A 25266-nucleotide genomic window follows, 5' to 3' on the forward strand; every position below is an offset into this window, starting at 1 on the left:
AAATCACACAGAACTTACAGAGAAGAGGTGTTTTCAACGCACAGTCAAACATGCGTAATTTTTCACATTTACCTTTGCCCATAGTTTAGCACAAAGTTAATGAACCCTGCCACACCTTTTAACAAAGAGACAGAAAATAAGAATTCCTCTGCATACCATGCAAACTTAAAGCCATCCACACTTAAAAATATTAAATATACTTGGTGATAACAGGCTGGAAAGCAAATAGACAATGTCACTAACACCTTTCAAATTAAATACAGATCTTGACAACAAAAAATCATAGTTTATTTGCAGCTGATGACATTATTAATCATCATCAACCAAAATACAGCCTTTGTAAACAGCAGACTTGGACAGCTCCCCACCAAGGACTCTGGAAGAACAGTGTTTACTATTGATGTTCATTTAGTATTAAGGAATCGAAACAGCCCAAACCCCAAGGGACCAGAAGGGCCTTATGTTGCACCAGTGTTGAAGGGGGATGTGGAGAGTCACCATGTTATTTGTAGGCAGAGCAGGCTGAATTACCCAAGGCAAAATACAAGAAAACCCAGCAGGGTAGGAATGGATAGGAACGAGATGTTACCATTTACCTAATTTTTTTGGTACAATTATGCTTTCTTATCCATAAATAATGAAACCTCACAAACAGAAGGGAGTTGTATTTCAGTAGAGTTGTACTTAGCTGCTCTGGGACCACTATCAGGTTTAAGATTATTTCACATTTTCTTCAAAGGTGTGTAAGTATGTATAAACTCACTGCCAATTGTATTTGTGGAACCCAGCAGCTGACACTGTGATGAACAAAAGACCTGGGCCATTACCTAGAAGTTCTGGAACAGATGATAAAGTAAACTGTTCAAAACTTTTATTATTTTTAAATAGCCAAATCTCAGGTTATACATCCAGGAAAAGAACACAAAGCCATACCCTGGGAAAACAAGCCATACACTAGGAAAACATCAGAGTGAAAAACTACTGGCTCTGAAAAAGGCATCAGGGTCATAAGGGAATTGAATACAAGATCCCGACTTAATATGATGTGTTAAGTGACAAAATGTGACACTCACCTTGGAAGCACAATCAATAGTGTAAAAAGAAAGCAGGGATTTTACCTGTATGTAGATCAATGAAAAAAATCAATAATAGAGGTTTATCTCCTTCCTAAAAGATTGCAAATCCCCTCCCCTGTGATGGGACAAAGGAAGGCAGGTATAACACGAAATTTTAGGAAGTCAATCCATGCATTCCATTGCATCTTTTTTTTCTCTTTTAAATCTCAAATGCATTCCATCAGGAAAACATAAGATACTACTAACCTCTTTGCAGAGCCATTCCTTCTTCTCCCAGAAGTGAAAATTGAAGTAAAATTCTAATCACAAGACAGATACACTCTTTCAACAGTGGGCTTATTGGTTATTGAAAAATTTTATCAGGAGAAAATATAATCAGATTTTATGCCATTTTCAAGAGCTGATGCCTTTCTCTGGCATAAAAAGTTTCACAGAAGGTCAGACTAGATGAAAGGTGTCAAACTCTTACCTTAACTACTAATATAAAGCAGGAGGACACCTGAATGTCCAGTCTCAGCTGATAAAGGGCTTTATGGAGTTCTTGCCTGTAAACTGGGCAATACAAATTTCTACACATCCGAGAATCAATCCCCTCAGTGCACTATTTACACTCATCTTCCTCAGCAAGCCAACAACCCAACAACCTCTAACAGATTTCTTCCCACTCAGAATCCCAGGAATCATCCTGCTATGACCATTAGTGAGGTACAGCTGCTACAGAAACAATAGCCTGAGACAGCAGCTAATAAATATCAGACCTTTGTGAGCTCAGAATGACTTCAAAACTTTCCCCACCAAAGAAGCCTCAAAAGTTCCTGTCACAAATTGAGTAGGAAAAGTTCACATTCCTCTTCCTTTGAGTGGTAATGAAAGATAACACAATACAATTTTACAATAGCACAATTTATCATCAGAACTTATGAATTATGATCCATTTTCTGCTTTGCTATTTTCCCATAGCTCCTTTTAAAGCAATAATAGCAATATAGCAGATTTTTAAAATCTTGTTCTAGGTCACAGAGATTTACTTGTATTATTTCCTCTGTTACTAAAAAATCTTTAGGGAAATTATTCCGTTCCATTTCACAGCAGCCCATTAGTACCTACAGGCCTGCCAAAAAAGAATATTGCATATGAAAGTCTCCATCAGGACACACCAACCTCAGATTGACATAGAAATATATTTTCAATGTTTAGCTACTAAAATACGTTATTACTTGAACTATATCACCTTCTACTGACCTAATTAGACAACTGTTAAAATGCTAATCTTGTTGCTTCTTCCACTTTCAGTGTTCAAGAACATTATTAATGAACCTACTGTAAATCCTGAAAATAAAGCATAGTCCACTTTGAGAAGCTCTATGCTCTCTATGTTTACAGAATTGTCAACAAAGTCATTATGGAGTGTGCCACTTACAGAAGTAACTGGTTCATGATTTTCTGAAGATATCAGCAATAAAACCATGCCACAAACAGAAAATTCAGCAGGCAGATTTGGGAAAAAAAGAATAAAAAAAGACTTAAAAAAAAACCTTAAGGTTTCTGGTTATTATTCTGTCAGCTACAAGTTATGATGGGAATTAAGCTGTTGTGCTCTTCAGCTTTAGACAAGACACATATTTACAATAAATACATGTATTCTAAATGACCACATATCAAGGCAGCGTAAAATTCATCATCTTAACAAAGCTGCTACAGTTCTGTATTTGTAAATTTTCTAATCACAGGCCTAAACAACAGATACTGCTTACCACCTACATTCTGTGGCTGTATTTTTAGATGATGACTTAATTTAATGCTCTTCTTATGAGTAGAAAGTGTCAATCTAGTTTGTTCCAGGCTTTCACTGAAAAGATATCATTTTAAATGTTTTCTTTGAAAAAAAAGCATCTCATCCAACCTGCTACTCTCCAGAAACTTTAGAATTGAAGAGAGACTGGACAACAGATTTCTTATGCCACACAGTGAATAATGAAGCTCTTTGTAATACAAATGCACCCGTTCTGGAAGCAGAAAATATTTCCAAAGTGAGGATTTTTTAAAGTTGCTTTGTCTATTCTTCTGAGAAGCACATCTTAACTACTAAACGTGATAATTTTGAAACACCCACTTTTTTCTCTCACTTTTCAACACATGTACACATGGGCCTTCGTTAAACAGACTCATATGCTTATCTCTCTGTACTAACTTGAAAAAACAGTTAACAGCCTAAAGAATTTTCAGAATAAACGACCACGGCCTACTTTTTATCATCACAAACACATGAGCAGTTCTGCAATATGTGTTTACAGCTCTGTAAATACAACTGTGTTTGCAGGACTGGACCACAGAGAGAACATTTAAAATGCTGAAACTGGATGTTGTAACACAGACAGGTCCTAACACTGACAGAGCCACAGCCTGTCAGTCCATCTGCTGTCAGTCTCGACAGCATTTAGCACCCTCTGATTCTCCACCATGGAAATCAAATAAGAACAAGAGCAGCAGTGAGGTTCTTTGCAAACTATATTCTTTACTTATTCAATACAAATTATTGGCACTGCTTACATTTGTGATTCTAAAACTAGAAGGAGCCTTTTGGCGCCATGCCAACCATCTGTCCTCAACAACCCAATTTAACAGATCTCATCTTGCAAAATCTACCAAAGAACAGAAACATGCACTTTTTTAGTAAAAGTCACTAATGTGGCACAAGGCACGAGACAGAAACATCAATATATTGAAATAAACACATTCTGTGCATTAGGGAAAAAGCTGTCATCAAATGCATAGGACTTAGGGCATTAATGAGACAAATAATTTTTCCCCAAGGAGCACCAATATCTCTGAAGTCCCAAACAGTGCTCCAAGTCCCAAGAGAATTATATAATTACTTATCTTTAGACAGAGTATTATGTTACACAATATTGTAATTGAACAAGTCTCTTGAGCAAATCAGTATTTTGATACCTATTACAGTCTTTTCATACTTTCTAGGTAGTTTAGTGAACTATTAGCAAGTTTTGACATTAACATTCTATTGGATCACACAATACATCTGTTTTTTTAATTATTGAATCCATAAAAATATCCAACAGATTTAATATTAACACTTGATCTCCACTGGATCAAGCCAATTACTAAAAATAACTACGTGTCTGTCTATGATGTAGCAATCTTTGTGCTCCCTTCCAAAAGGAGCTGCTACAGCACCATTAGGTGAGGTTTAGTGATTAAGGCTGAGAAAGGAATAAAGATCACTTGAACAATCAATCTACAAACCCACGCAGTAGGGCATACCCAACTCACATACCATTCCCACTCCTCTCTCTAACTGATATTTAAATACCTGCCATGTGGCTTTATATTTATTTTTAGTACCTTTTTTATGTTTTCCCCATAGAAAAGGCTTGTGAGTAATACTTTGGAATTAGAGTGTTAAGCTAAAAATACTCTTATAGACATCAATCATCATTTCAGTGTATGTAAAAAGATAATATGGTAATTAGGCTGTGTAAAACAAAGGACACTTATAGCACTTGAACAAATGAACCATCTTCCATGTGATCAACAGAACACAAAAATGCTAAATCAGAGTTGATTTAGGTGGCAAAAATAAAGTCCTACACATACAAGGAATATAAACATTCTCTGACTCATTATGGAACAGTTGCTTAAGACAGACAGAATTAAAGTCAACATGTGCTCATTAACTGAAGTCATCAGTTTTAGAAACAATAAGTGTTGCATGCATTTTTTCAGACTGAATATACATCAGACACTTGGCTATAAACTTCAGCCAAGAAAAGAAGTTACTGTGGCTTTCTCCCCTCTCACTATTTCCTTATCTTGCTTCTAATCAGCTTGCCTGAAGTTGAGTTTCCACGTGTAAGAGTTAAAACAGCAAGGAGATGTTCCTCTGGAAGAGCAGTTCTTATACAGAACCACGCTGTAAACACTGACCACAGTCATGGTTTAATAGGCATTATTTAATGCTTCTTACTCCCATAAATTCCACTTCTCCTTAGCAGTGTGGGACTGAAAAACACCACTGCTCCCATCTATTACAGGTTAATTGGGTAGCAAATCTACTGGAGAGGAAGCAGCTTGCACACACATTTTACAACCTTGATCAACTCCTCATCCCTGAAAATACTCTGAGAAACCCTCTGAGATATTCATCTACTAAGGAAACTCTTCCGCAACACACCAAGAGAACTCCCAGTTCCATACCTTGTATTATTTCTAATAGTAAAAGATTATCAGAATTCACGGTAAAGACAACTTCACTACAAAACAGAATGGTAACTTCTGCAGCTTGTTCTGGATTTCACATTTTTATTGCAAATATATGACAGGTCCTGATTTTGGCCAGAACTTGCAGCTTTATGCTTGCCTTCTTTTTAACATTTAAATGCACATCCAGGTCAATCTGTCGGAATACTCAGGAGTAGATACCCTCCACAAAAACACTGCATGAAAGGATGCAGCAGGTACCATCTTCTTACTTTAGTCTCTGTTTTGTGTTGAGTGCTGATGAACCCAAATTCCCATGGCTAAGTCTCTTGATGAGGACTTCAGTATCCCTTTCTTCCTCTGAATCTTGCCCTGGTATCCAACTGGAAATTGAAGACAATATATTAAGAGCAGGTATTTTCCAAAAGAATTATTGCAGAGTGTTTGTGCTACCTTGGCACTTTGTAACATCAGAACAAAGGCCAGAATAAAGCAGAAGAAAACTAGTAATGCAGCCTACAAGCCACAGGGGATTCTGATAAAAGAGGCATTATATGATCTTATACCTCACACAAAACTAAAATTATGGGATAAGCTTCCTGTGCATTCTGAAATAAACATGACAAATGATAGAATAGCACAGTAGGATGGCAAGGAACCCATGAAAAACAAGGTAGTAAAAATCTGCTTAGATCAGTTTTGCAAATGTAACCGATAAACTGAAGGAGGAAAATTCAGATCTGGTTGAAGTGGGAGTCACTACAAATGTTTGTGAGGAGAGGGACAACTTAAATACATGAAGTTTCTGGAAAAATAGAAATAAATCAGTAAAAACAGAAACAATACTCAGCTAGTAAAATCTGCAAGTTTATTCTTGGCAATTACAGAAAAAGCATTTAATGAAAAGCTAAAGATGATGGTAAAGCTAAAATCAAAGCCACAGTGCAGTACTTCCAGAAGCTAAAGTGCAAGTTCTTTTCCAGAACAGCAGAAAAACATACTTTGATCTTTGGAGAATTCTTCTGAACTTAGCCAGTCTTGAAGATGGCAGTGACAGACTGCAACTCAGCCTTATTCTGATGAGATTTATTTTACCACCATCAACTAACCTTCTTCCAAAATTCAGAACTGCAGCAGAATTTGTAAAGAGCTAGACTCACAATGACACAGCTTGTCCAACAACCAAGCAGCTTTCACTTTATCTTGGCCCTACTTCAACATCTAAAATCTACTGAGCTACTCCACTGATAAGACTTTCTTGTTCCTTGAAATGAAAACTGCATTTAGGCAAAACTCTTAATGATTTTAGCACACTGTAAATTATATCTGTATTTAGCGTCTAACTTGGTTTTGGACACTCTTAAAGTTCCACTATTATATCAAATAACAAGCTTGACGGAGCATGATTATTGAAATTTACAGACTAACAGGACAAGAAAAACTTCACTTAACAGCCTTAAAATTTGGGAGTGTTAAATAAAATCACTTAAGAGCCAGGCCTCTTCCTGCATGGCTGGAGACATTTAGCTAGAAACTCCGTTTCATCAGCCTCCCTTACCAATCCACAGACAAAAAGATACAAGCACATCACTTGGAAATACATATGTTGCTACTGCAGCTTTATATAGGTATTTCAAACTTCCAATATACAACATCTTCCCATACACAGAAATAATGATTTGCCACTTTATGGATTAATATGGTTCACATAGAAGAGGTATAAAAAGCTGCTACGACTAATAGAAAATGGAAGAAAAATTTAAAGTACCATTTCAGCTGTATGCTCTTCATCGGGTAAAAACAAAAATGAGCCCTGCACTTCTCATGTTTGGAAAGTTTTAATACCATCTTTACCACATCTTAAATATGTTTTAAATGTTATGGGAACAAAAGCAAAAAAATTCTGGACAAGGAACTCCTGTCAAAATACAGAAAACTTTATCTCATTTTTAAAAATGAGTTCTCATTTCTACATGGGATAGTTCATTATTTAAAAAAAAACCCTGTTATTTATCATGAATTCAATGCAAGATCCTGCTTCAACAGTGGAAGTCTCACTTCACTTTATTTAAATATTCTCTATAGAGATGTTTTTCAAAGACCTTACAGGCAAAAGATAGCTTGTCAACATTTTATCTTACAATTACCTAGTCTACTAATATTTTTTAACCCAAAACTTTACTAAAAACAGTAGTGAAAATACCTACCCTACTTACCTGTGACATTCTAAGCCTAATCCAACTTAAACATGTGTTTTTCCAATTTTTCCCACCCTACAAACTTCTTCTTCATGAGAACCGAGTACAACACCCATAGTTTAATTAGGATTCAAAGGCAGGAGCTGTTCTGCCTAATGACACCCACCTTACTAAAATAAGGTGTTTTTCTCAAAAAGAGGAGGAAAGGACAGGACACATCCAGGCCACTAGCAGAAGACACATCGCACTTACCATTGATCTTTTGCATGCAAAGAATGTCACTTGCAAACTCCTACAGTGTCCTTCCTTCAAGCACTGTTTAGGGCTTTTGTTTTCCTAGTAGACAAAAAAAGAAAGGATTAAAAAAAATCTATTTCTGCAGCTCGTCAAAGAGACATCAAAACACTTAATAGATTCACAGAACAGAATAATCGGATATTCTGAGCTGCAAAGCATCCACAGGGATCATCTAGTCCAGCTCTTAAGGGAAGGCCAGTACAGGGATCGGGCCCAGGCGTCATCAGCACCACGCTCTGGCCGACTGAGTAATTTGGGTTGGAACGGCCCTTTGAGGATCATTTACTTCCACCTTCAGAGAAGTTCCCTAGGGATTTCGCCTCGGTACGGTGACCTGCGCTCTCCCCTGGAGCTCTAATTCCCTGAGGTGCTGCACACCAGAGGTAAGAGGCCGTAAAAGGGCGACGGGCGGGCCTCCTGCCCGGCAGGGCAGCGGCGCTCACCTGCAGGACGCAGGGGCTCTCCAGCAGGCACTGCCGCAGGTCCTCCCTCACGCCGCCGCAGGCGCGCCCGTCCTCCTCCTTATCCTCGTAGTACTTGGGCATGGCGGCGAGCCCGGCGCTACGCCCCGCTGCCGCCCGCCCCGCGGCCGCCGCCCGCCGCCGCCGCCATCCCGAGCGCTGCGGCCGCTTCCGGCGGGCGCAGGAAGGGACGGGGCGGCTCCGGGGAGGATCCCGAGCGCCTGCGCCGCGGACGGGCCCGGAAGGCTGCGGGAGCGGCCGTGGCGGCGGTGCCGGGCGGGCGGGGGTCGCGGCGCGGGCCGGGGCAGCAGGTGAGACCCTGAGCGGGGGCGGGCTCGGGGGGCGGCGCTGCCCGGCCCGCGGCTCGGCGCGGGCCCCGCTGAGGGGGCCGGTGTTCGTCAGCAGCGGCGGCCGGGCCGCTCCTAAGTCAGGGAATCTACGTGTTAAGGGCTGGAAGAGACCGTACCGATCAGCCGGTTCCAACCCCCGCGCTGTGGGCAGGGGTACCTCCCGCTGGACCAGATTGTTCTAAGCCCCATCCAACCCGGCCTTGGAGGCTGCCAGGGTTGGGGCGTCCACAATCTTCCTGGGCAGCCTGTGCCAGTGCCTCACTCCTCCCCCCCCGCCCCCAGTAAAGAATTTCTTCCTCGTATCTAACCTAAATGTCCCGTTTCAGTTTGTACCCGTTACTCCTTGTCCTGTCACTGCAGTTCCTGGTGAAGTGTCCCAGCTTCCCTGTTTTCCCCCTTCAGATGTTGGCGGATGCTAGGAGGCCTCCAAGCAACCTTCTTCAGGCTGAACTGCCCCAACTTTCCGGCCTGTGTTCATAAGGGAGGTTCTCCAGCTCTCTTACCAACTCTCTGCCCTCCTCTGCACTTGCTCCAATAAATGTCATTGTTTATGCTTGTGCTCAGTTGTCACTTCAGCATTGCAGCCGTGGCCTGCATCGCATTATTTTATTTGTAACCCGTATTGTGTGCAAAATCAAATACATCTTTCGAAATTCTTCCTTTAGCAGGATGCTGCCAACCACGCTGGTTAACCCTGGGAGCCATGGCAATGGTGTGCTGAGCCCCAGAGATGCTGCGAGGCACACGGCCGGAGCGAAACGCTACAAGTACCTCCGGAGGCTGCTCCACTTCCGACAGATGGACTTCGAGTTTGCGCTCTGGCAGATGCTCTACCTGTTCACTTCACCACAGAGGGTTTACAGGAACTTTCACTACAGAAAACAGACAAAGGACCAATGGGCGAGAGATGATCCTGCTTTCCTGGTGCTGCTCAGTATCTGGCTCTGTGGTGAGTGCGGGAGAACAGAGAGCAAAAGGAAGAGGGAGGGAAAATTCAGGGATGAATGTTTATTTTCCTTCTAATAACACACACACAAAAAGGACCCGTCTGTATGGATGATCTTTTAATCAAAATAGAACAGAAGAAAAAGGCCTAGCCTTTTTGAAGTTAAGGTGGGAAATAGAAATCGAAGTAGGCCTAAGCAGTACTCTGTAGTCTTGAGTTGATCTCTCTGTTGATCATTTTCTGTTGCATTTTAAACTGTACAGTTCACTGTAACTTTACAGACAGTAAGAAAACCCTATGCCACACGGCAGTGTTTTTCTTAAAAAATGCTGAATATTTGGTTTACCTGAATATTATGGATAAAACACTGTTTTTACCATAAACACCCTGGTGAGATTCTGTATATTGCAGAATTAAGCTGTAAAAAAGTGGCTAATATAAGTGACTGAACAGCAAATTCAGTATTGTCTCAGTTGCCTTCTATTAAATAGTGTATTGTTGTTTGTAATATAAAAACTCTTAACTGAAATAGAATTACACATGTGGTTTGGGTTAACAAGGAGCTTTTATAAAACAAAGAATGTTCTATTGTAGCATTGTCTGAATTTAAAAAAAAAATAGTTTGGGTGGACCATTACAGTTAGACTCAAGTACAGATGAGTGTTCATATTATGAATAAATTGCATTGTATGTTGTTTTTGGTGGAAGAAAACTAAGCTGTTGGACTGAAAATCTTGGGGGAAAATAAAAAGGAAACTGGAGAGTTCATAACGGGATACTTTAAAAGAACCCATCCATTTAAGATCTCATGCTTTCATTTCCACAGCTGACTTTAATGATCTCTTTCTGCTTTCAGTGTCTACTGTAGGATTTGGATTTGTGCTGGACATGGGTTTTTTTGAAACAATTAAACTGCTACTTTGGGTTGTATTCATAGACTGTGTGGGCGTCGGGCTCCTGATTGCAACTCTGATGTGGTAAGTAGTGATTTCTGGAGCTGGGCTCAGTGTAGCTGTTCAGACACATAGACACAGTCTCTGCTGTTTTGAGACTTGGTTCTTTCTTTGGGGTAAACTGACACTCAGGTGTTAACTATAGGTTTTATTTTTGTAGTAATTGTTTCAAAATGATACCTTAAAAAATAATACATCTCTTTCTTTACTATTTCCTACAAAGTTAAATGGTCAGAAGAATATGATGAATATTCCAGCTTTTTTTCTTTCTTATTGAGTTGCTTAATGTTCAGCAGTAATGCCAAATAAAAAAAAAGGTGATTAAAAAAACAAAAAGCTGTTAAATCAAAAAGTCAAGTAGTGTAAGTCTGAGGATGATTCTGTTTAAGCAATATACACTTGGCCTGTGCTTCTTGCTGAGGATTGTATCTAGTGCCACTACAGCCATATCTGTTCTGTCTTGTGCCTGGCATCTTTGTGCTTTGTTGGTAGGTGCTGCCAGTTTTGTCCTCTACTGTCCAGAGACTTGCAGAAGTAGAGAGGCAGGAGCAGGTCATTTTACAATCCGGGCCTCATCAGCACCACACGTGTCCTGCAGCAGTGAGGGAACCATGAAATGACAGGAACCCACTGTTTCTGTGCTGCAGCAAGGGGGGGGCAGCAGAGAAAGAATTGTTATTTTACGAGGAACTTGGGAAAGCAAGGGCATTTAAGAGTTCTCAGGGACAGAGCTGACATCTTAAAGTGATGATGATTGGAAAAGAGATAAATCCTCACAGTGGCCTCAGGAACGCCTGCTTGTAATTGCAAAATTGAGAATGAGGTACATAAAAGAAATGGAGCTGATAGATGAATGCTCCACCTCACCCCTGCTCCAGTCTGGGACAGCAACCCATAAACTGTTTGAGGAAGAGCCTATAGTAATGCTCCCTGCCCTCATCCTCCAGCAACTTGTGCTTCAGGATGCAGTCTCCTAAGGCAGGAGGACTTCAGCATCTGCTGCTTTTGCTCTGTCTTTTGGTCAGCTTCCTGCAGGCCTCAGTCAGTACCAGTCAGCTGGCTTCAGTTTGGTTCAAGTCCCTTCTTCCAGTGCAGGCTCACCTTTTTCTCCCCAAAAGCTCCCCCCATTCCTGAGTCTAAACTCCTTCTTGCCTCACCTCTCCTCACCTTGCACCCAGGCTCTGCCTCTTCGCAACCCCACCCTTGGCACAAAGAGTATGTTTAGAGGAAGCTTCCATGAAAACTCTGGTCTCTGTTTCTAAGCATGTATTGACTTCTTCTTCCTCTTCTAAATGGGATAAATATTTTGATGTCAGCAGAGCTTAAGCTGAAGGAAGGAGCCTTGAGGCTAGTAGCCTGTAATAGCGGGCAGTGCACATTGGATTTGCACTTCTTTTGAGTAATAATGGACACGTTATGAGCACTCTCCTGCCCTCCTCCTGTCCTTGCAGTGTGTCAGTTCTGTAGAGATGAAATAAATTGTCTCTGTGTGAGGTGTGCTGATCCTGTACCAGCACTTCACTGCAGTCATCTCCCTCTGTGTAGAGAAGCGGCAGCTTGTGACTGCACTGATAAATTGTAGCACTGATCCCTTCTTTGTAAAGAAGTTTTGTTTCTGTATTACCTGCAGGGTATTTCAGCTGCCTGCAGCATGCAAGGGATGTGATGATAATTTTAACAGAACCATTTTAACAATAGTCTGGTCTGCATGGTTCTTGCATGTTTTTATTCCCAGATAACTTTGTGGTGGAGAGTAGGGATCACATATGACTTACTACATCAAACCTATGTTTCGTCAGTCAGCTTTATAGATTCGTATTAACAACAGTCTCAAATATCTTTTCATGCAGGTTCATTTCAAATAAGTACTTAGTGAAGCAGCAGAACAGAGATTATGATGTGGAGTGGGGATATGCCTTTGATGTACATCTGAATGCTTTCTACCCTCTTCTAGTCATCCTGCATTTTATCCAGCTGTTCTTCATCAACTGTAAGTAGAATACTTTGAGCTCTCCGTGCCAAAACACTTCACTGTCAGAAGAGCTGAGAGCAGTTATCTCTTGCAGATGTCATCATATCTGATTCTGTCATTGGGTATTTTGTTGGGAATACGTTATGGCTGATTGCAATCGGCTATTACATCTACGTGACATTCCTGGGATACAGTGGTGAGTAACATCAACCTCTTTTGTGTTTGTTTGACTAAAAAGAAGAGCATGTTTTCAGGCTATTAATTTGATCTTAGCATGTTATTTGTAAGGCAGAGGCTTAGCTGCATGTTGAAATAATTCTTTCTTTGTGGTAAATGAAGTTTGATAGAAATGTACCAGTCCATGTTTTCAGCTGGGTGGACATCTTAACCAAAGAATTTATATTCTCCACCTCACCAAATTCCCTTCTTGTATTAGACCTGTAGCATCACAACTTAGTCTTCTTGTTCCTCTGTAAATCCACTTGAAGATGTTTGCATTAGATAAAAATTCTGTAATGAGTTTAAGAACATAGTTTTAGGTAAAACAATTCCCCAGGGCATTTTGAGATAACTGTAGGGCAGAGATGTCTGAGGAGGACAGCAGAGCAGAACTATTATTGCTGCCTTGCCCCAAGGCTACTCTACATGAAGCACTTTTTTTAAAAAGCACTTCCTTATACTTGCTTCAATATTGCTTCTGTTTCAGCACTGCCCTTTTTGAAGAACACGGCTATTCTTTTGTATCCATTTGCACTTCTCATCATGCTCTATTTGATCTCATTAGCATGTGGATGGAACTTCACCAAGATGCTTTGTTCCTTTTATAAATACAGAGTGAAATAAAACTAGGACTTCATGTATCTAATGTTTATTTTGTTTCTACCTTAGCCATTTTGACAGTAAAGAAAAAATTAGGAACATTTTGTAAATGGTTGTAAATTTCTCTTTATTGTAGATAACTGTGTAAAAAAGTTTGAAGTGTCCTTTTTTATTAAAATATTTACAACAGTAAACATGTTAGCAATTTTATTCAAATAGTTTCGCAGTACATTCCTAAAAACAAGTTACTTGTACATTTCTGTAGCTTAAATTTAACTGCAACAAGTCTATGTAGCATAACTCTTACTGCAGATACTTTGCACATACTGGCATAAGCTCTACATTATGAGGGGTTTAAGTGACACCAAAAAGCAGTTTTCTTGAAGAGTAATGTTGGAATACTTTGCCTTGGGACTGTGTGAAAGTACAGATCTTAATAATGTTGCAATAGTAAAGCAACAACTGTCTCTAGCTACAGATCTGTCCTCTTCTTGTATGAAAGATTGCGAGAACAGATTTACTTCAGTGACTACAAATATACATGGACAACTCTGGCACACAGAAGAAACAGTGATGAAAGGCACAGTTAACATGACCCATATCAGGTTTCCAAAGATAGCAGCAAGTTTTAAACCCAGTCTCTAGCAGTCCAGTGGGTATTACTACATCCACCATTCTGAGTAGCAGGTCAATGAACATGGAAGGGAAGTACGAGTTGGTTTGGCTGCAGGCTTGGTTGGGCTCATGGCAATGCCCGCAGCCGTGGAGTCCACAAGGCAGAAGTATAAACTGACCATCACAAACAATACCTTATGGAAAGTGAAGGTGACAGCTTTCCAATGCAGTGTTCAGCATGAAACAGGAGCACTAGGATTCAGTTTCCAAAACAACACAAGAGTAAACCGGTTACAGTAAGACAATTTCAATACTAGAATTTGATCTCTAAGGAAAAACTATAATTTATCTTAAAATACCAAATATGCTGGCAGTGCATCTTACAGTACTGTGTATTTCAGCCACTGTTAAGGCTTGAAGAGATTCACGTTTCCCTCTCAGCAGATGCTGAGCAATGTTCTGCTTTTAACAAGGAAAGCATTGAACTGCTGATCCATGGAAGGTGAAGGATTCCAGTCAGGATCTGCTCCCTCCCTGGGTAACAGCATGAGCTCCTGTCCTGCAGGCAGCTGCAGCCTAACTGCACACCTTTTCCCTAATAGGAATCCTAGCATCACTGATCATCCACTTCAGTTCAACAGTAAAAATACTTCATATTTAGTGCCCTGTGAGGCAATACTACTGAAGTACTCAGGGCCTGTGTACCTTCCCTTTGGAAATATCAACGTTTTTCCCCTTGAAAGAAGGCTTTATCATTCTCAAAATTAAGCTACCTTAACTTCCAGCAGTTCACTGTTTACAGCAGAACTTAGCAAAACACTTTAGAGACCACTAAGGTCAGAAAGGTGACACTCAAGGACTAATTCACCAGGTCTCCATGGGCTGTGTGTTTTACATCAGCAATCAATGCTAGCCTGAAAACACCAGTTGTTTAATAGCTTTCAGCCTTAATGCTGGTGATTGTAAAGATGATTTAAAAACACAAGGACTTTTTTTTTGCTTTCTAGCTAGAGTTACTTGTTCTAGTAAGAACAAACATAAAACCTTGGGTTCATGTATTTTAGGGGAGCAAGGTTTGAGAAGATTTCATTTTTCTTTTCCCCCACAAGACTAAAACAGTACTTTCCAAGTTGGAGGCAAACTACAAATTACTATGGTACTTCATCTGGAGCAAGTACTTCCAACAAAATACAGAGATGACTGAAATTATAATATATCTGGGGAGAGGGAAAAAAAAAAAAAAAAAAAAAAAAAAAAAGGAAACTGGTACACAGTTTCCAAATTTTTCCAAAGACTAATCACACTTCAGCTCATTAATGGAACTGTGTTTCACACAGGCAAAGTATAAATTGCTTTGCTCTAAACTGACTCAAGGTATTTAAAAACTGCTTCGAAACAGCTAGACAAGCAGTGATACAACAGAAGACTCCAGTCTTTTCTTGGTCCATGAATCACATCTATCTGAATTTTTCTAAGCCATCTTGAAGTACAGAACAAAATGAATATATCCATAGGAATTTTCTCCATCAATGAAAACACACGGTTGAGATGCCTGCAAAAGCTCAAAGCCTTATACAGTGCTTTAGAAACACTCATTATCACATCCTGTTCATTATTTACAAAGTTTTCAGTAGATGACCTACTGAATGAGCAAAGCAAGATTATACTGACAAATCTTGTGTTTCCTTGGTCCCAAGCAGTCCTGATCAGCTCAGAAAAGCAAATGTTCACACCAGTATAAGTTCATTTGCCCAGATAATGAAGGTTTCTGGCTATGCCTTTGGTTTCACAAAAGTTTGCTTTTCTGAAGCTTTAACAGCATCAGAAGGAGCTAACAGGAGCACAGGATAGTGCAGAGATTTTTTTTAAACACTTTCCATTATTGGATAACTCTTAAGATTCAGTGGCCTTGAGGGGATTTTTAAGGTCACAACAAAAATAACTTGCAATTGAATACAGGCGGGGAAAAACTCCCTCAAAGCAGGTAAGAGGTTTAAGATGCTGTTTAAGATCTCTTGTGGTAATACTGTCCCTTACAATGGAGATGTGCAGGAGACACCAGCCCACTGGTGTAGACCCAGCCACAAAGAGTACCCCAGCTAAAGGCTGATGAGCCAAACAGCCCCGGTGTTCTCACTTCACCATACTTCCAGGAAGAAGACTTCCACCATTTCAGCCTGACTTGGGGATTGGAATTTAAAGGTACAAAGCCCAAAATAGCTGTCTGCAGAAATAATCTATTACAGCAGGTCTGAATGTACCTGGATCTAATGAAATAGAATTTGTATTTATGTGGCACTTTTATCTAGAGAGCCTGTAAGTTCAGGAACATTGAAAGTACTGAAGCAGCCCAGAGTATTTTCAACTCCTGCTACTATAATGTAATAAAAATGCATCAATCTTTAGAAAACAACCCACATTTTACCACACACTAGTTAATTTGTTGTCTTGGATAATTTTCTCCTCAGCATTTTTGAAAATTAAATATACTACTAACCAGTCTTGCAATCAATGTGGTATGGGTTCCATGTATTTAAATATATTAGCAGTGATTCATCTTAACCACTCTGAAGTGTCAGGAACAGTGATGCTTCGAGAATAAGCACACAGCTTTCCTACATAAATGGTACCAGTAAATTTCGGGACTCATGGAAAACAGAAAAGGTCACTGTCAGCAAAACTAATTATAGTAAGAAACTGCAATATCTAATGTATTTCTGCAGTCTGGATTGTAATAAATAACCCTAGTTTAAATAACTTGCATCATTCATTCACAGACACAGCTGAGAAGAAAACCTAAATACTTTCTCAGACCTTTGCTAGCCGATGTGTGATAAAAAGCCATTGCATTGGTAATTTGAGGCTGGCCATTATACAGGAAACAAATGGGGCTGTAGCACCACAGTAAGCTAGAGACACACAGGATTCAGAGCCTAGTCACCCACATTCCTAAATCCAAGAATAATCTTAATTTATGTGACCAGTAGTTTATGCCCTTGGTGTCTATGGGCAACACAAGCTTTCCAAGTAACATTTTATTTACACCACCTGATGCAATCAGAAACAGTAAACAAGGTCTGCTTGGTAACTTATTTTTCTTGAATTTACACCAGTCGGTCTAAACAGAAGGTCTTACATCTGTGTACAAATCTTGTCTTCCCTATGTCCCCAGACAACACAGCTAAACAACAACAGTCTGTAAAAGTAGGTAAGTTCTTCAGCTTGAGTACTGCTGAACTGTCAAAGCTATGGCACAATTCTCCAACAAGGCAGAAGAGAAGCCAGGTTGACACTATAACCCAGAAGTGAGAGTGTAATAGAGAGGCAGGTTTAGGCTCCTGCTCCTTATAAACATATCACGAAAGAGAGGCCAAACCTATCAGCCAAACTTTAATGGGGAAGTACAAATTCAAGACTCCTGCCCTAGATCAGGGAATCAGCTACAGGTTTTGTGCATCTGTGCCCTGATCACAAAGACAATAAAGGTCATTTCCAACTTAAGGGATTCTGTGCTGGGGGTAGCAGAATGTGTTTTTTTCCACAGGGAAAGCTGGCCAGCTTTTGAGATGTCACTTCAGGAGGCTGGTTCACAGCACAGCTGAGAATACCCAGGCCAGCATGGATGCCTCCCTCCAATGTCAATCAGGCACTTCATTCCTATCAGAGGGAGGAATTCCTGCCTCTCTTTCTCCTGGCCATGTCTGACTAACTGAATTTTTCCAGCGCCCGAGCCCTTACACATAGGCAGCTAAGCAGAAGGACTCTTAAGAAAAGCAGCAGCATTAGTACTGCAACAGTTCCACTCTGATTGTAACCCAGATTACATTCTGTTCCTGACTGCATTTCTGATTCATTTAAGATCACTGTTGTTTCCCTTGAAATGAAAAGACAGGGTACAAACTTGAGGCCAAATTCAGTCCCTACTATAAAGTCAGTCCAAGTTACCATACTGACTCATAAAGGAGTCAAACTAAGACCTTGTTCTTAAACAAAGGAAGAAAATAAACTGTAACTACTCACTAATGTATCCAAAACAAACATTGCAATAACAGAACTTTTTAAAAGGAGACCTCCGTAAATCACATGTTCATTCTTTTGATAAAAGGTAGCCTTTTGTCACTCCAAAGCAAAGCTGGAGAATGATTTTCTTCAGTACAGAAAATGAATTTGTTTAGCCTAGGAAATGTTTACAAATATTTTAGAAAGAACTGTTTTGGAGTAAAAAAAAAATATTCTAAAATGCAATGGATTTAATCTAAAATCACTGCAGATTTAGTACATAATATGAAACAAGACATTTCAACATGCTTTTTATGTGGCTACAAACTGTACATAGTGGCCCCAAAGAATAATGCTCTTCAGAACTCTTGTTTATGCCTCTGAACATCATTCAGATTCTGTGTATAAAACTACATAATTTAGGAACTTAATCTTGTTTTTTTTAAACATGGCAGTATATTTGAAATATGGTATTAATTTATGTTCGCATCTCCAAAGAAAAATGTAGAAAGATAACTTAAACTAGAGAATTCATAAAAAAACTATATCAATTTAAAATTTTACTGCATAAAAATATGTACTTTTCAAATTATTTTAATAAATTAAATATCCCTAGCATTTTTAATATATATCCCTGACAGTCTATAAAAGAGGGTTCTTGTTATAGAAAATAAATGGAACTCCGAAAGTACCCCCTTCATAAAACTTATTTAACAATAATTATATCTCTTTTTCTTCAAGGAATGTAACAATATGTACAACTCTATATTACTATACTATCAAAATAGTACAGGTTAAGCGTAGCAGGGTTCTGCAACCGTAGGATGGTAAAGTCACATTACAGTGGAGGACAACCTGGGCCTCGGACAAACGTTATCAGTGTGGAGCATCAGTTTCTGGATGGATCAGATAAGAAGGGGTAAATACAATCTTCTCATCTACAGTAGATTTCACAAGAGGTAGAGTTCAAGTGAAAAAGAATGACATTTGGAATAAGGTGCATGCTCAGTATTTTCCATTTGTGACTTGCTAAGGATGTCAGACTTTATAGGAAGAATTTTCGATGATTCTTTTTCCTCTAAAGCAGATTTCCATGATCAGTTTGTAATCTTTTTAATATGAATCTGAAATAGAGAATCAGAAAAAATGTCATGGTTTAGTGTATTACATTAGAATAAGAGGTAGCTATTTTTAGTGTTGGCCAAAAGTCTGAGGTTCAAAACAAAATGAAGAAATCTCCCGTTCACTGGTTATGTTTTTCAATGTTCTACCACCTCTTACCTCATTCAGAATTGCCCAAACAGCTGAATTTTGTATCACTGAAAGCCGGAATGATGAAATAGGATTTAGACTGGGGTCTACTGTTCCTTCAGCTACACCGTTTTCAAACTTCCCTGCAAAAGTACATACTCAATTAAACCCTTCTCAACAAACTGAAGTACAAAATCCAGAAAATGTATCTGCAGTATCACAATTCACAGCATCATTGTGACACAATCACAGTGAAACTTGTGTCATTCCCAAAATAAAAGGCAGTGAGTGACTTTGACATCAGATCCAGTTTTGCAGCAGCAAACAACATGGGGCACATCATCAGTACACACCAATCTAAACAGGATTACACATAAGAATAAAAGCTTTGAAACTGTCTAAAGGTATTAACACCTCGAACTCAGTCAAGATTTTGGCACAGGTATTCATTTAATATCACAGAACTAATATGACACCTTTGGCTTATGTGTTTTCAGATAGGACTAAGGACAAGGGATATCATTCATGCATAACATATTCCTATTGAAAGAATCCTGAATTATATTAGGATGAGTAAGAATTCAATTTAAAAGTCCCGTTAGACTTTACAGTTAAACCATATAGACAACTGTAATTTATTATGAAAAAAAATATGCTTCCATTACAACAGGATTTCCTGAACTATGTCCAGCAACTAATTAATCCATGTGTGATATTTCTCTCCCTTGACAACATGTATCCAGGCACCTTCCCCAACAGCTACTTGGCTGTTGAGATGCAAGTCTCATCCTGTGAAGAGACAGCTGATTGTAGGGTGGGTTCAAATCCAGGCCAAGCACACAACTCACACCAAAGCACTTGTGCAGTCACAAGACAGAGGAGGTGATCTTACAAAACCTGGAAATGCCTCTATTATAATCTAGGTGATCAGTCCTGGCAGAAAAAATTGGATGTAGCTGCACTACAACTAAGAGTCACAAGACTCTTAAACTATCTGTGTTTAGTACATCCATCTCTGAAAAGAATTTGTGGACACAGTATTAAGTAAAGCCTACAGGATCATGTACCCAAAAATGAATGATAAAAGCTCAGATTTAGGTTTGATTTGGTTTTAATGAAGATGTCTGTAAGAGCTGCAATAGTAAGAATACACTTTTTTTTCTAGTGTTACATACCTATCCTGAAGTACCCATCCTCTAAGCGTTTGTCTTTGGTTTCTTTGCTTAATACCAGTTCTTCACTCTAGAACAACAAAGCAAAAATAAGATAATTTATTTTGGCATATGACTTTGCCAGAGAAAGACAAATGTGTGTCCACTCTTCTTATATGTTCACCATCGATTTTTTACTAATAATTAAGAACAAGCCTGGAATATAGTTATTCATAGCCTTAGACAAGCCAACATAAAAAAAGCCAACCAACCAAACAAACAAAACCCAAAAAAAAACCCCCAAGAGCAGCAGTGTTCCAGAACTGAACAATACTTGGCTTCAAAGGAGAAAAATTAAGTACTCTAAGTGCCCCATGAAACTTGCATGGTAATTGCCAGGTGAACAGAATACTTAGCACATACTGGCATACACAGCAGGAGACAAGCAAAGGCATGACCTGCCTTCTTTTTCTGTGGCTCAGCAAGAGCTTTTTCTCTTTGACAAATGAAAACTTACAGCTTACTTTTTGATCTAAGACTTTAGGTGAGAGAGAAAACCATCAGACCAGCGAGGGAAGGACCACAATTATCAGTGCCTCACTATGGGGATCAGAAAGGTTTTTTTAATAAGCACAAAAAAAAAAAACCTGTAGAGCAACACTTGAAAAACAGCTTGAAAATTACAACCATGATCCAAGACTGAAAGATGCACTCTGAGAATTTCCCAGGAATTTATTAAAAATGCTTGGCAAAATGGAGAATAAATTGATCAGGGTTTTTTTTTTTTTTTGTTTGTGGTGGGTTTTTTTTGGTTTTGTTTTTTTTTTTTTTTTTTGTTTTGTTTTGTTTTGTTTTGTTGTTGTTGTTTCTTTTTGGGGTTTTTTTTGGTTTTTTTTGTTTTTGTTTTTGTTTTGTTTTAATTCCTATTTTGAACTAAGGCTGCTGAGAAAGTGGTGGGAATGTTTTTGGTTATTTATTTGCGAGGTAGGAGTTTTGGTTTTCTTTGTTGTTGGTGGTGTTTGGGGCAGGTTTTTGTTCTAGATTGTCTTGAGGGGTTTTAGTATGCTGCTTGAATCCCAGACAAATCCAGTCTGGGGGTACTCTGGTTTCTAAGGGTTGTTTTTGTTTCTCTGAATTCTACTTAAGGAAGATCAGGGTTAAAATACTTGAATGAGTTTCTAGCTCTACTGAAGTCCAGGGTGGAGAGACAGGGCCCTCAGGAGCTGCTGTTCTCAGCTGTCAATATTTTACTGACAATATTTGCTGCTGACACCAGTGGCTTAGGAACAGGCCAGATGCAGAATTTCCTGTTTACCTTTTCCACAAATTGCATCAATAGCAAAAGAACCTCCATAGCATTGCTTCCTTAAGGGATGCTCCAGTGAGAGACATTCCACAACCAAATAAAGCCAAAAAAGAGAGGCCTGGTGCACATTTTTGCTCATTATCTTGTGCATTCTTGTATCTTGGGCTTAGATGAATTGAGGCTGCTGCTGTTTTTGTGGTTGAGTGTATTTCCACAGGTCTAGAGAAACAAGCCCCTCAGATCTTATAATATCACATGTCATGTTGTATAATTAGAATCAAACTAACAATTTTCTTTTTAAGGATGGGAATAGTAAGAATTTCCTAAAATTCAGCATAGATTTCAAGATTCCTACAGCAGGTATATAGGGGAAGATAGAGACACTTTGCCATTTTAATGCTAAATAAAATAAACTTATCTGAAATAATATCTTAATCTTCTCAGTCTTTTGTGATATAAATAGTTAGCTGTAATATCTAGTTGAAGAAAAAGAACCCATGCCATCTGACTTCAAACAAGAATATACTTTAGATAGTGTAGTACTCTCCTGTGGTAAAACTGGCTGATTAATGGGAAAAAAAAACCAGAAACCAGGAGAAAGGTTCACATTCTGTTTAAGAATCTATATATTTTGGTATCTAGTGGTCTTGGATGTGTGTCAATCCCTGAACTAAGACTTTTTTACTAAGTCAAATAGCTGATTGACTTAGGTTTCCCATTTCTCAAAATACACAGGAGAGGGAAGACTGTTTATTTTTTTGTTTTAAATAGCAGCAATGAACTAGAAGAAAATGACCTTGTTCACCTTGAAATTACCAACACCACTTGTAGCAGACTGCACCCTGAATGAACATCTGAATAATTACAATAGTCTTCTGTGAATATATCCAATTAAAAGAAGGAAAAGAATGAGAACATCAGAACATCAAGTTCATACAGTTAAAAGAAGTATTTATGCCTCCTTACCCTGTTAAAAAAGTCAATAAAGAGACTTTGCTTTTATCTTGTAATGGAGAAGACACAAATCAAAGAATTCATACCTGAAAAGGCAAAACTTCTACAGTCGTGTTTAGAAGTATGTCTCCTGGATGCTCTGGATTGCCACTGTGAAACAAGTACCTATAAATGAAAAGGAAAAAAAAAGACGGTCTACATATATCAGTCAGAATCTGCTGTGTTACTGTCTTACAGGTAAATTGTCACACACGGATGTTACAAAAATAAACATTTTTATACTGGGCCTACATCAGCTGGGGCTAAGATGGTTTCACATGTTACTCTGATTGGAAGGGATCAAATCTTTCAGTCGCTGAAGAGTAGTTGGACAATATTTGAGAGAGGAAGGGCGTTTGCATCATCTGCTCTTCCCAGATTGCACTACACAAAGCTGTAGGCATTCCTGCCTGGCACATACTGTATCACCTCCAGAAGCAGGAGCCCTGCCTTCCTTCAGCCTCTCCCCAGCACACGCCACCCTCGCCCTGTGCCCACAGGATGAACTCTGCAGATCCATTCTGAAACAGTTCTGGGAACTCAGCCAAGTCAATATTTTGCCAGGTGAGTGTTCCCCGAGCCCATCTCTCCACCGTGGTTCATTGCAAAATCTCATTGATGATTATGCCAGGAATTCCCAACCCACATCCATACCCTTCATGTTACCTGAATTCAAACTTCTGTTCCAACAACAGATAGAAGAAAAAAAATCCCTCAAAAAAACCCAAACCATAAAAGCCTGTTCTTGACATGTATACACACATAAAAAGGACTGTTTTAAATCTGTACAAAGTCCCCATTACTCTCACTCAGTTGTGCGATTCATTTTTTTTAATGGACAGAGTAAATATGTCTGAAACATTATCTAAACCTCTCTATCAGTATCAATCAGTGAACTGTTCAAATTCTAGCTGCCTACTATGAACAGCTTCTGCAGCACTACATGCGTAGATTATCTTACAAAAGAGACAATTTAATTCCTCTCTTTATATATAACATGAATTTCATGTTATTCTAAATATGCATTATGTAAACCAGTAATAATATTTTTTTACCACTAGGTGGAATCAATGCTTGAAAATTGTTCACTACTTGCCATTTTTTCCAGTGGACCAGAGTTAATTCAGATTACTGTCATAAACGAATTAGATCCTACACCTACTCAGATGCCACTTTTAGGAAGACTATTTTACTTTTATTATGTTTAAATGAATATGTAAAAATCTATCAACACATTTCAAACCTTTCTTCAATTGGAACTTAAATAGTACTTTCTGTTAATTTCTCTTTGACATTAAATATGTCACCAGCCAGAGACAAAATTAGTTCAGAAATTATCACTTGATTAAAATGAAAAACATTAGCTCAATTTGTAATTTATTAAGATGCAGTTAGAAATGTAAATTCCAGCTTGTCTTTATCCAATATATCTGAAGCCAGGTTGAATACCTGCCATTAATCCATACTCTATAGCTACAAGACAAGTAGAAGAAAACAGCACTCTGAGCCTGACTCAGAAATGTCTGTGACCCCAAAATGATTGAAGTATTTTAAGAAAATGCACACACACACAGAACATTTCTTTTATCAAGGCTCAGAAAAGGAGTAACACCTCACATTGGGATACAAGAAAGCCACGCTGATTTCTATTACACTGGTTTAGCACAATCGTACTGGAAAACAGAACTGGACTAAATAAGCCTCACTACTGTGTTTCAAGAAAAAATAATTTCCACACTGTACTTCAATGTAAAGGTTAGTCAATTCCAATGTATACATGCTACCTAAAACATCCACAGTTCTTCCAAAACAAAGCCTGTGACTTTTTCTAGACATTAATGACATCCAAAAAAAACCCCAACAAGTTATTTTTTCTAGGAAGATGCCTTCATTGTACACCTCAATAGTAACCAAAATAAAACTCTCATCAGGAAAGCTGACCAGAAAACTAAAAGTACATTCTGCTCTCTTTTGACCTAATAGATCAAACTAGCCATTCCTTAGTCTGTCAGATATCCTAAGCAGTACTGGCTATTTTTTCTCTTGAAAACACTGAAAATTCTAAGGAGACTTAATTTAAAATGGAAGTAACAAAACACTTGCCGTCTAAGGTATTCCCATCAAATGCTCCACCCAAACCACAGACACGCTGCTTTTCCTCAGCACTTAGTTCTGAGAAGACACAGCTAAAAATCCACAAAGAAACTCCCCCTGATCTGGGATCACTGTGCTCCCAGTGAACAGTAATTGGCTTCGGAGGTTTGCACAGTTTTTTGGGGGAAGCAGTAGCAGGGAGGGTTTTGTTTGTTGGTGAGGAGTTGTCATTTATTTATTTGGGTTTGTTTGCTTGTTTTCAAAACCAACCCTGCAAGCACACAACCACAGCCAACCATTTCTCCTACTGTGCTATCAGCCTTGAGACTGAGATGCAGCTTCCTCCCCTCAGCAGTTGTCACTCCATTAGAGCAATGCACTCCCGAGCTGGCACAGTGCCACAGCAATTTACAGCACTAATTAATCAAACCCGCTATTTCAGTGTATTTTCTATCTATTTCCATAACTATCTGTTAATCCATATGCACACACAAATGTAACACATGCACATGTCACATTTTAAATTATGTTTAGAAAGGAAGGGATATTTTTATATCTGAGCCTTTC

The 25266-nt window shown here is 38.9% G+C and overlaps 3 protein-coding genes across 5 annotated transcripts in view; 1 reads left to right on the forward strand and 2 right to left on the reverse strand.

Moving 5' to 3' along the window:
- Positions 1-5376: 5376 nt before the first annotated feature.
- LOC134548124 (cytochrome c oxidase assembly factor 5) lies at positions 5377-8444 on the reverse strand. Its single transcript, XM_063392562.1, has 3 exons — positions 8233-8444; positions 7745-7828; positions 5377-5677 (listed from the first exon to the last, which is right to left on the reverse strand). The coding sequence occupies exons 1-3, from the start codon at positions 8332-8334 to the stop codon at positions 5636-5638; spliced, it is 228 nt and encodes a 75-aa protein (XP_063248632.1). The 5' UTR covers positions 8335-8444; the 3' UTR covers positions 5377-5635.
- UNC50 (unc-50 inner nuclear membrane RNA binding protein) lies at positions 8430-13484 on the forward strand. 2 transcript variants are annotated; one of them, XM_063392559.1, is made up of 6 exons: positions 8430-8561; positions 9269-9549; positions 10403-10523; positions 12350-12489; positions 12566-12667; positions 13178-13484. In XM_063392559.1, the coding sequence occupies exons 2-6, from the start codon at positions 9270-9272 to the stop codon at positions 13312-13314; spliced, it is 780 nt and encodes a 259-aa protein (XP_063248629.1). In that variant the 5' UTR covers positions 8430-8561; position 9269; the 3' UTR covers positions 13315-13484. The 2 variants fall into 2 exon arrangements, with proteins under 2 accessions (XP_063248629.1, XP_063248630.1); XM_063392560.1 differs by having other exon boundaries at positions 8433-8561; positions 9266-9549.
- A 4998-nt stretch (positions 13485-18482) lies between these two features.
- Positions 18483-25266, reverse strand: part of MGAT4A (alpha-1,3-mannosyl-glycoprotein 4-beta-N-acetylglucosaminyltransferase A) — a 72818-nt gene continuing 66034 nt past the window's right edge. For both annotated transcript variants that reach the window (XM_063392557.1, XM_063392558.1), the window contains exons 13-16: positions 22653-22731; positions 20331-20397; positions 19186-19298; positions 18483-19028 (exon numbers count right to left, since the gene is read on the reverse strand). In XM_063392557.1, the coding sequence (XP_063248627.1) occupies positions 19002-19028; positions 19186-19298; positions 20331-20397; positions 22653-22731 (286 nt within the window). In that variant the 3' untranslated portion in view covers positions 18483-19001. The remainder of the gene's footprint in view (positions 19029-19185; positions 19299-20330; positions 20398-22652; positions 22732-25266) is intronic.

Source organism: Prinia subflava, chromosome 3, assembly GCF_021018805.1.
Source record: "Prinia subflava isolate CZ2003 ecotype Zambia chromosome 3, Cam_Psub_1.2, whole genome shotgun sequence".
Classification (NCBI taxonomy): domain Eukaryota; kingdom Metazoa; phylum Chordata; class Aves; order Passeriformes; family Cisticolidae; genus Prinia; species Prinia subflava.